This window comes from Atta cephalotes (genome assembly GCF_000143395.1).
Source record: "Atta cephalotes unplaced genomic scaffold scaffold00016, whole genome shotgun sequence".
NCBI classification, from domain to species: domain Eukaryota; kingdom Metazoa; phylum Arthropoda; class Insecta; order Hymenoptera; family Formicidae; genus Atta; species Atta cephalotes.
This window is the reverse complement of record NW_012130080.1, coordinates 4741387-4754223: the sequence shown is the minus strand read 5'-3', so window position 1 is coordinate 4754223 and position 12837 is coordinate 4741387. Positions and strand designations below refer to the sequence as shown.

Below are 12837 nucleotides of genomic sequence, written 5' to 3'. Positions count from 1 at the left end.
TACGTACGTAAGTAACGTAATAAGTAATTAATTTAATTTAATTTATTAGTTGTTTCGGTTTTTACGTTTTTTACTTTAATTAATTTATTTATTTACTTATATATATATATATATATATATATATATATATATATATATATATATATGTATATGTATACCAGTTGAACGCAGTTGTTGTATATGCACAATGAGTACGCGATAACAACCTTTACAATTAACTGCTGCTGGCTTTGCCTATATCGTTCTACAATTGACAACGAATATTTATTCTATAATTTGACATTAACTACCTACACAAGGCATCGATGACATAATTTATTTAATAATTCTGTCGCCTATCATTATATCTACATACGGGGCCCCTAAGCTACGGATAACAATAAACTATTTAACAGGATTCATCAATTGATGACCGCAAATTATACAATACACATTTATGTGACACGTCGTGGCTTCGTAAATATAAAATACATATAAAATTGTAAACGGCTTTTTAAGTAGAAAAACAGAAACTTATGTGACGTTTCAATAAGGTACAAAATACATTTGTCGTTGTTTAATAATTCCCTTAGAATTTCAATTTGGGGCACTATTTACTACTTTACAGTTTTCCTTCTGTACGTATCGCTCGATATTTTGTAAGCGTGCAGGGGCCCACGATAAATCGGTGGTCGTTCATGTGAATAAATTTTCTAATTTCCTAGCAGTGTTAAATTACGTATATTACAAAGCACCATGACCTAAAATTATAAATATACAGGGTGTGTTTCATATATAGTATATAATAGAAAGGAATATATCCACTTTTGTATGTATTTTTTTAAAGAAATTATATATGAACGGAGAACCAATAAAATATAGTCAAAATGTTGTCACACTGATAAAATTTTTACAAATATAAGACAACGCTATATACATTAATGTACGTAATTAACACCCTATATATATTTTGACTATTTATGATTATGTAAGATTAAATAGAATTACATCTTAGATTAGTTACATGTATTTTATATAACAAAACAGATATTAACGGAGATATTCGGTTAAACCAAAACGTTTTCATTTGTCTCAAATGTTACATATATAATGAATGGTGCATGGTTTTTGAGAAAAATTTCTATATATACAACATACACGTTTTTTTGTGGTATTTTTTTAATTGTGATTATATTGATCCCAAAGCTGCTTCTTAAATATTAAGCTTATATATAAACCTAGCATAATCACAGCGATTTATCCGAAATGTAACATTTACCACAAGAATATGAAAAATAATATTGAAAAATATTCAAATTTCTGTAAAGAGAATTGATTATTTAACTGCACAAAATAATATCATGCAGATATGTAAATGTGAGAAAATTTATTGGATTCGATTCAAGCCATCAAGAAAATGAATATTTCTGATGTGTTGAATATACAGTTCAATTTTCATTTGCTTTGAGATCAGGAATGAATTGAATATCTCTTTGTAATAAAATTATCTTATCACGCTTTTAATTTCCATGCAATGAATTTGCTATTCAATTACCAGACATTCTTATCCTTCACATTGCAAATTTTTAAATTAGTAAAAAATTTTACGACACATATATTGTCAACATAAAATATTTAACACAACGAGACACATTAAATTATTTCTTTTGTACAAAATTACTGATAACTTTTAAATAAATTTCTGAATAGATTTCCGCTGCTATATACGTTACATGTCAGTAAACTGACACAGATATCGAACTGTTAATTATAAGTTACTGTTACTTTTACTTTGTTGTACACATATAACGTAAAATAAGAACATTAAAATTTCTGTGCAAGACGAAAGCAGCATGACATAATGATTTAAATAAGATAAAAATCTTCATTTGTATAGTTCATTATTTAACGTATTGTGCTGCATTTGCTTTGAGTAATAATGGTGCTCAGACATGAATCATTCTGATTGTAAAAATTAGAAAATTGTATTATAACATAGTGAATATAAAAGTCATATTTATGCTCTGTTATCAAATAGTAACAATACAAAGAAGAAACACAAATCAGGTGCTAGTCTTATTTCTGAATGCTGCTGTTATTTTAACTCATCCTATTTTTGTGATATATCAAGTATTTCTCATTTCCATAAATTTGTATTATATTCTAATGTTATAATTTCCACTAAACACTTAAAATTATAGCGCCAATGTTAAAGTAAACATAATTATAGCAATGTAGTCCTTCAGTCTTTCTCTCATTTCAGCTAATTGTCATGGATCAATTCTTTATGCTCGTTATAATATATATATGCAAAATTTATGATTTTTTGATGATTAAATCATTCATTGGATTAATGAAAATCACTCTCGTCTTCATTATTATAACTTTAACTTTTTATATATATAATATGTGCGATGTAAATCGTATCGTAGGATAAGAGGAAAGAGACGGTTGGTCCTCCTTTGATATCGGATGTAGCAGCACATGTATATGTAACATTTTTACTTATATCCAAATCTAATATTCACGATTTTTGAAAAATCTTTCAACAAGAAATGTTTCTTCAATGAAATTCTTCATTTCTTTTTCATTGCATGCGTGACTCAATTTATATACTAGCTATTTTATACAATGCAACAACAATTAAAAAAGCTTTCATTTCCTAGAGAACTTATACTTTTATCGGATATTACAAGTAAATATACAGTACGCACTATCTCATACTTTATACAATGTCGGACAGTAGCTATCTGTAATGATATAAGAGCTCTGTCTTACCTTACATTATTGTTTAGCATTTGGACGATTTGGATGTTACAAATTCTTGATTTATCGACACATACATCCAAGAAGATTTAAATAAATCGATTGTACATCGACAAATTGTAACTGGACCGATGATGGAAGTTGAAGACAATATCCTGGTGTGCATCACTTTTTCACTCGATTTTTTCTACTACTTTTACATTTCATCAAAGAAATTAATGCAGAGATACACACTGTTAATTGAAATTAAATTTCCATAATAATGTGCTACATATAGTCAAGCAGTGTCACTGTGTGTATTTCAACAATTCTTCGTGTCTTAATATATGTAGAAGCTTCTCTAATATCATTTGTTTCAGCACTGGTAGATCGCTAATGTCACGATCGTGAAAAATAAAGTTTTACCAAAAATGAAGAGATATAAATTATATGAAATTGATGAAAGTTTATACAAATTAATTTGAAAATCACGTATTTTCCTATAGCAAAATAGCTTTGTCAATTTAAATAATAGTATCAAAAATACATATATATTATAATAATAAATTTAAACAACCCAAAATACAAGATAAACTTATTTACGCGTATACATACTATTATTGCTCCAATGTGCTACAACACTGATAAATGGATGCAAGGTTTCATTCAATGTGTCCAATCTAGCCCAGCTTCATCACAAGGTTTGATTAAATTTAAATATTCCACCCTAAAATAAATACTGTTTACATAAAATATTTTTTTCTTTCCTCTCTTTCTCTCTCTTTCTTTGAGATAAGTTATTTAGGAACTTTCATTTTATTCATTTTTTATAAAATATAATACCATTACATTGCCTCTACATGTTAACGGCAATTAAGCACCAAGTGAAAATTTCATTCACTTACAATGCTACTTCATGGCGAGCGTCTGTTTGAGATGGCGCATGAGGTGGCTGCCAACGTCATGTACCTCAGGCCATTGCTTTAATACAAATACTATTCCCAGTACGACGAATGTAGTCGTTAATATACGCACCCTGCACATGAAACAATGAGGCTTAGTACAGCTGTAACAGACATGCGAAAACAAAACAAAATAATGAATGTGCAAAATAAATTCAAATGATTGCAGTGATTGTGATAGATTATAATATGAAGATGAAAAAAAGAAATATATAAATTATTAATACATACAAACGATATCCATTATTGCACAATTATATTTTAACTTTCTACTTACGCATAGAAATCTATAGATATTTAATAGAAATGAATATAGATAATGATAGAGAATAAAAATCTAAATAGTTCATTAATTGTTTAATATCTCTAGAACGCGTAAAATAAAACGAAAAAGTGATATCAAAAGAATAAGAGAATAAAATAAAAAATATCTCAATGATAAGCTTACCTAGTTCTGAGAAAAGGCATCATAATACCAGCACCCGTTGCAACAAGGAGCAAAACAACTTGCAATACTGTCAATACTACATTTATCAATTTTACAACTAACGCTCTCGCATTGCTATTATCTAAACCCTCCAATGTCACATATTGTTGATGCTGTTGTTGTTGATGTTCCATTTTACAAATTTTAGTTTGACAACTTTCTAACATCTCATGTATATCTCGTAATCTATCTTCACTTTGATATTGCACTTTCTCCTCCATATCTGTAATAGTCTGCTTCAAGTTTTCCACTTCGTTCTGATGCAATTCTGTTAAATCATTAATCTGCTCTTCTAAACGTTCACATCTAAAACGTTCTTCTTGGAGGGAATGGGAAAGATATGTCACTTCCTGCTGTAATGTCTGTAAAAAAAAAAGATTAGTCAAATATTTGTATGCAGATAATTTTGCAGTCGAAAATAGTTGTACGCAGATAATTTTTTTTTAGAAAATATTTTAATTTGAATTATCGGATATATTTAAATAAAATTAAATACAAACCTTTACACTATCTAATTTTTCTCTCATTCGATCAAGATTTTCCCGATGTTCCTGTAGTTCTGCAAAAATAGATTTGAGACTCAAGGCTGCATTATTACTGTGACATGTATGCGGCTGTCCTCTACTACCAGGGCCGCTTTCACTAGTTACGCTAGAACACTCCGATCCTTCCTCAGACGGAAACTTCATAGCCGCTGCACTTTGGGTAGATCCCAGACTGCATCCACCCGGAAGTGTAGCCGATCCATGGTGAGTTTTATCATCTTCAACGCTAGCGTTATCACCATTACCTGCATGCGGTGTATCGTTTACATAAAAAGTCGAGCCATCTGCAGAGACACAGAGGTGGCAAGTTAGAATGTTATCCAATACCAAACCTTGGCCTTTTGAAGTAATATTATTTTTAATATGTTATTTAGTTTTCTCAAACAATAGTTAAGTCTCGTTCCAGTTTTATTTATTTTACATCTTTTTTATTTTTTAAAAAGTCAATCGTTTCACAATATAAAATGCATTTTTTAAATCGTGATAGTAAAACAATTAGTTATTATATATTTTAGCATCATTACAAGAGAGTATTGGATAACTGATAGTAAATAAAGAAAGGCAAATGTGTAATTATAGAAGCCATTGTAAATTATCTAATATTTTGCTACATAATAAGATAATGTTAAATAAATATATGCAACATAACGTGTGATAAAATTATATCGAGTAACTGTTCTGCATCAAAAAACAAAATAGAAGTTTAATAAGCACAATCGAAAGCAAAGAATATATACTATATAAAATAACTAATTTTTAATCATATTTATACATTTTACAAAAACAATAATGTATTATCATTAATCATTTCTTTGTAAAGAAGATAGAAGCATGAAGCAGCAAAAAAATAAGAATATTGTGCATGAAGCATATAATAAAGTGTAGTGTAACTCTCGCTCTTTGGACAACACATTACTTACTACTCTCAACTGCCATGATAGCAAAAACGTTAAAAGATATTTATTTTCTTATCTAAATATATGTCACATTTTTAAATAAATGGAAAGAATAGATTATCTGAATCATACTGTAAGAATTATACGATTTTATTTTCTGCATAAATAAATTGCATTTAAATAAATTACATTTATTAATTTGAATCAATTTAAATTGTTGTTTTACCAGGTAACATGTTATACTTCAGCTTGAATTATATAAAATTCACTGGAAATTTATTCTTACTTACGTGATAAAGTATTTATATTATCGGCACTTCCAAATTTATTTTTAATAAGATGAGCAAACTCTCTTGGTTTAGACATTACAGTTCTGCAATAAAATATGATTAAACATGAATAAGCGTATAACGTTTTGTTTAACTATACTTTTAAAAATAATTTCTGGTAAAAATGATTAAGAAAATATATCCTGTATTAATTTTAAATCGGAAGGATATTAATGGCAGTGCTAAAACAAAGTGATGAATCAACCACATAAGAATAGAGTTTCAGCATATTTGAGCATGGGATCTATTTTTATATGAACACTCACCCTGAAAAACCAGTGATTCCATCCCTGATGTTTCCTCCTACATGTCTGGAATACAAGCCCAAATTAGTCAAAGACAATGCTTATCAAATAAATAATATGTATATTTATATGGACCTTATTTAGTGATAAGTTTAAATATTTTTTTAAGAAATATTTTTTTTAATTAAAAAAACACAATTAAAAAATCATTTATGTATAACTCACTTAAGTCCTTGTCCCATGTCGCGTAACATTTCCCTCGGTTGTCTATGACTCGTCGGTGCACCATTCATTTCATAATTTCTTAATTTTTTTGTGTAACTGTCTAACTTTTTTTGTAACTGTGAAATACTGTGCGCCGATTTTTGATTCTTCTTTTCGAATACCGTTTTAATCCTAGTTAATTGCTGCTTGTCCGCATTAGCAGCCAATTTCAAATACTCATTGACGTTTTCTAAAGAGTAAACATATAACAACATTTTGTTTTTATGTGTATTAACTAAATTTAAAAAGCTTTATATTACCATCCCGTGTGGTTTGTTCTATTCTTATCTGTTCTCGCGTTTTAGCAATTTTGCTTTGAATATGTTCAATAGCTTGACGAACTCGTGCTGCACTAGAGTCGACATCATCGCTTATCAACTCAGAAGAACCATTTGATAGGAACGATTGGGTTGTGTGATATTGTTCCTATAAAAATATAATGATATTTTTCATTCAAAATTGTATAAAAAAAACATAAAAAAAACTATAATGTTAATCCTAACTAGAACTAAAAACAATAAATAAATAATGCAATTTAAATAAAAAACAATTTACACTGTTATTTTTTTGTAAAGAATTGTAAGATCTTTATTTATCGGCTAAAGAGTTTAAAAATAAACGAAACTAATATAATTATTTAAAATATATGTATAGTTATACTATTTTTAAATTACTATTTTCATAACTTTGACTACGTATTAATGATTGATAACTTTGCAGCCTATTATGTTAGTTAATGTATACACAATAGCAATATTATGTAACTCTTTTTATATAAGAGCACAAAGATATATGCTATAGATTGCATATACACATTAGATCTAGATAAAGTAATAATCTTGCTGTTTTTTATGCAGAACACTTATTATCTTATATCTCATTAGACTCGAGATTATTTAAAATGAATCAGAAATACATACTCCTTCGTCATCAGTCGGTGGATGAACATTTGGCACAAACTCGTCTGGTTCGGCAGTGTTTGAAGTATTACTTGGTTCATCCATGGCATCCCCCGTGCGGATTAAATTTCCTGGTGACCTTTGTCTGTTACTGCCTTTCATATTGAGGCTACTTCCGGTAGCACCACCACCACTACTTCCACTGCCTGTGCTACCCTCTCCTTGAGAACTGAAACAAATATTTAACAAAGGTTTATTTATTATTATAATTTCTCTAATTTTTAACAAATTTAATCCGTTTAAAAATTAAATTTTATTTAACAAATTTTAAAATTTAGAATAATTAGTATAATAGTATAAAAATAAGTTAATAGATAAGTAAATTATACATATATACATATGTAAATAGATTTTGTATGATTCATACAAAAAATCGAATATTAAATGACATGCAATAATAGTAAATTGTATGTATGTCTATTATACTAATAGAATCTTACATTGGGGCATTACGCAATCTTGGAGTATGATCCAAGTTTGCTGTCGGTTGTTGCTGCAGTTGAGATGTCGAAGTTGTCCTACTAGGAGATCCACTGCGCGAACTGTTTTTACTAGAGGTGTTCACCATCAAGCTTGCCATACCTTTGTTCTAAGAAGGTTGTCATCTATCTACTTCGTTTCAATAAGTTCAGGTTGAACCTATGTACATAAATTACAGATACAAAAATAATATAAAGTACAAAAGTAATACAATATTGTATGATATTTTATAAAGTAACAATGGCCATGTTGCTATTATTAATCTATTTTTATTAGAATCAATCAATAAATTAATATTTGATCATTTTAAGCTGTAAAAAGCAAAAGATACAATTCTAATAATTAGTATCAAGAATTAATTAAAAATTTTTATCTCATATGGGAGAGATTATCTCTTGATATTATTAGATAAATTTAATATCAACGGAATGACGATATAGGATTTATGATAATTTTTTATCTTATTGTGATTCATAGATTCTTCCTTGAAATAAACCGTAGTAAAACAAGCAAGCTCAATTGCGAAAGCTTATGTATCTCAATATGCATTAATTTATAATTTTATTCTAATATCAATATTTATGCATTATAAATATTATGTAAGGATAAAAAAACATAAAGTATAAAAAATTACAGAACAAACAAATTATACTCCACAATGATTGGACTCCAATTGGTCTATCTTCGGCAGTAATTTTCTCCCTAAGAGGTTACATTATCTAATTTATACTTTAAATATACATTAAGCACAGAGACATCTAAATTTAGAATGTAGAATACTTCATATAAGGAGAAATATATTCACGTTTCAGAAAAATTATTTCTATTAATACATAAATAAAATCATTAAAAATATTATTTGTATCTTCGTTAAACCCAAAAATTTTATAGGTTTAAAAAATTGTTTAATTAAATTATATTAAGATAAAGCTTTATATTTAATATAGATAAGTTGTGTATTTATATTAAAAATTTTATGATCATAAACATTAAAATTATGTGCCAAGAACTATTTTTTTATTCTCTATTCGGTCACAGTGGAAAGTGCTGTATAAGCACTACTTTTCTTTTAGTTCTACGTCGTATCACTGCCTTTAATTTGATCATATTAACTGATGAATCATTGCTATTATCATAACTACCAATGCTGATTTGTAAGAATGCCATATTAGTGAGGATCATAGGCCGAATTATAGTTCTTTTAAAATTCTATATCCATCTCATTCATGTTTCGGTTAACATTTATTTAAGATATAAATACCAAAATAGAAATACATAAGTATGAAAAAGATTAGAGACTATAACAGAATCTGGCCACGAAATGATAAATTTCTGATTGGCCTCTGTTTTGCAACTTCAGTAAGAAATCAGAATGAATAAGATAAGTAAATATAAATTAGAATGAGAGAGATAGCATATATGAAGAAATAATATATACTCTCTTCTTTCTCACTCCTGTTTTAACAAAATTGCTCGTCATAAAGTCTCTAAAAAAGATGAAATCAAAATATTCTTCCGCATTTAATATATGCAAAAATCTGATTAGCAAACAAAATTAGGAATGAGGAAGAAGAGAGAAACTAGTTTTTCAGAACGATCATTAGTTCTGCCAATTCATGAATAACGAGGAACTCAGTTTGGCCAGCACATTGACATAAACATAGATGAAATCAAACTTACCGATCACGTGGCTGGCGATAGTCTCGGCGGTGATCTTTAGACGGCATCTGGGTAGCTGGGCACAAGTTCACAAAATGCCACACGCACAGTCCCGCAGTGGCGGGACGCAGGGCGAAGATAACACCGCGCTGTCACAGTCTGTCACGGACGATCTTGCGTCGTCACTGCCGCGTCCTCGGCTCCAGGAGAAGTGGAAGATCCAGTCTCTGGACTTCGCTCCTAGCCACGTTCAGGCACAGAGTGATTTCGCTCGTGCGTGATCAATCTGTTATGCGACAAAGCGACGGAATAGCGTGCGGCAACGGACAGTATCGATGAAAAACACACAGGACCGTATTAATAGCGCGTTCTCGCAGGGTCGATGGCGCCGACGTTGAATTTATTAGGTTCCACTTTTATATTACAAATCATTTCCTGTAAAAAGGAGAAAGTTGCTCGCATTAAATAAATCTCATATCTTCCTCTATCAATACACAAAAAGCAAATTACAACCCATAACTAAGGCATGATATAATTAAGACCTTTCATAAATGTAAGATTAACGTTAATCTCGGTTCAACTTACTGTTCATCCTTTTCCAATTCTAAAATTGAAAAGATAAGGAGTTAATCTTATATTTGTGGAATCGGGCCTAAGTGAACGATTTCACTTATGAAAAACAGTACCGGTCGAGATTATTCATGTCGATGCCGCGATGCGAAAATTAATTGGCGAACGGTCCAATTGTGACGTGATTCGCATTCGCCTGAATCAGAGTGAAGAAACGAAAAGAGGATCGATAGTAGCACGCGCTAATAAGTCCCAATTAACTGTTCTTCGCGGCACAGGGTTATTCGTGTCATAACTCTGGCTCACAGGTGCCGACAACAGAATTAAATCTTGGCAGAGCGCACGGCGCCGAGACGGCGTTGCCGCAACCGGCTCAAAAATACGCAGTCCAGCGCTTTAAGAGGCACAGATGATTCCGCGAGGGAAAGTAAACACGCGTCTTTCTCATGCTACGAATTCTTCCAGATTCTCGATCCGCCTTGCCTGATCCCTCGTCGCTGCTCGTCGCGGAATGTAAACAGAAAGTCGGACGAGCGCAATCGACATGAAGTGCGCCGCGTATCGCGGAATCGTGCGATTGTCGGCCAACGTCACGCGATACGGCGTATACGCCTTATTCTCGTCCATGGACGTCTTCCTTGACCAGGAAATGAAATAACGCGAATTTCGATGCGTCAAATCGTATCTCACGTCTCATTCTGACTCTCCCACGAGTCTTTTTCTTCCCCCGGTGACTCTCCGTGAGTCAGACACACTTTCTCGATACAGCTCGCTCGCTCGTTCGCTCATTCTTTCTCTCACGCACATTCGCGAAATCGTATCGTGTCGCATCGTCGTCGCTCTCACCTCATTCGCCGCGCAATATCCCACGGTGTCCAGAGTGTCCTAGGCAACGTCGGACTCACGAAGGCACGAATGCGCGATCCGCACTGATCTGTATCTCGCGGCGCATCGGCTTCGTTTATTCCTTGATAGTTGACACTTCGTCCGTCCGTCCGTCTTTTTCTTTGTCGAGAACTCGCGTGACTATCGTGTCTGATCGTATCCTCGCGTACATACGTACGCGACAAGACGGGACAAAAGCGCAATGAGTACAACTGCACCGCGGATCTGCGCAAGACTGGCCTTATCACTATACGCTTAATGTGAGACGACACGGACACGGGCGTGTCATCGCACGCTAACTAATCTCCCGCGTGCCATCGTAAAGAAATACCACACGAGACTCGCGAGAGCGGCGAGAGTACTCCCGTCGATTCGCGGAAGGTGGCTCCGCGCGCAATCGAGATTCGAGACGGGTGTATTAATAGCAGGGATGGCACCAGGCGACCTCGGTGCCTCGAGATTCGTTCTTCGTAGCTGAACTTTTTATATTGAAAAAATTCTTCTTAGAATTTTTGTATGTATTATTATTTTATGTATTTTTATTAAGTGCGCAATAAAATAAAAAAGTAAATTAAAACTCTTAAAATATTTCAAAATTTATAAATGAAAAATTCTAAGAAAAAGCGTATATTTCTAAGCATCTTTAAAAAATGTTTCAATTCGTATAAAAATTCTTGAAGAAACATTTTTTAGAGATACTTAGAAATATACATTTTTTCTTAGAATTTTTCATATATATATAAATTCTGAAATATTCTAAGATTTTTAATTTACTTTTTAAATTTTGCGCACTTGTATATACAGAATACATAAAATAAGATGAAGCACCAACGAAGTTGCTGTTAGACCGGAATCAGACTATGCATTGAAAATTAAAGATTAAAGATTAAAATTTCATCAATGAGGATAAAGAAATTTTGGCTTCTTTTGTTCTGATCAAACTTCAATCTTTCAATCTTCAATCTCATTCTTCAATGCTTAGTCTGATTCTGGTCTAACTGAGCTCAGAAATGAAGTGTAAAAGAATCATGGAAACGGAGACACGCAATTTTGTAAGATTTCATTAACAATTCTAATGTGAGAAATTTATAAAATTTTAGAATTTTAGAATTCACATATGTAAAGAATTCTAAAAAGAATGTATATAGACTCTCGATCCTTTTGAAGTGTTTCAATTTGTATAAAAAAAAAACTAAAAAGTCACAAAAAATTCAGATATTCTGAAAAATTCTGAAATTTATATAAAACTTCAAAAAAGATTAAAATTTTCACTAGGAGAGAAGCATGAAATGACGTAACACGAGGACAGCATTCCGCAACACTCATTTGACACTCATTTTTCAAGTGAGTTTACAGACAACAAGAGAAAGTTCTTTTCTTTTTAAAATATACTCATGTATCGAATTACATTGTATTTGCTAAAGGCGCATTGAAGATTGAAGATTGCGAAGAGTAGAATTTGACAATCAAAATAAGTTTAATTTTATCTGTATCCTTCGAATTTAATCAAATCGTTTGATTAAATTCTAATCTTCAATTCGCAATTTCCAATCTCCAAAAATCTGCAATCTTAGGCCGGAATCAGACTACGCATTAAAAAATGAGATTGAAGATTGAAAGATAGAAGTTTGGCCAATCAGAATAAAAGGAGCCAAAATTTCTTTGTCCTCATTGATGACCTTAAACATACTTCATGGATATTAAAGGAAGAATACGTTCTTATTATCATAAAAGACAGAGTTTCTTTTCTTTTTCATAGTATCCTTTTTTCCTTTCCTTCTATCCGACATATAATTCTATTGAAATAAAATAAAATAAAATAGATAATGTTA

General features: G+C 31.1%; 1 protein-coding gene across 1 annotated transcript; it reads right to left on the bottom strand.

The window, feature by feature from the left end:
* Positions 1-3633: 3633 nt before the first annotated feature.
* On the bottom strand, positions 3634-7991 carry LOC105618341 (transmembrane and coiled-coil domains protein 2). Its single transcript, XM_012199884.1, has 10 exons — positions 7852-7991; positions 7373-7580; positions 6713-6878; positions 6414-6642; positions 6210-6254; positions 5905-5987; positions 5639-5647; positions 4674-5002; positions 4135-4535; positions 3634-3790 (listed from the first exon to the last, which is right to left on the bottom strand). The coding sequence occupies exons 1-10, from the start codon at positions 7989-7991 to the stop codon at positions 3634-3636; spliced, it is 1767 nt and encodes a 588-aa protein (XP_012055274.1).
* Positions 7992-12837: the final 4846 nt, after the last annotated feature.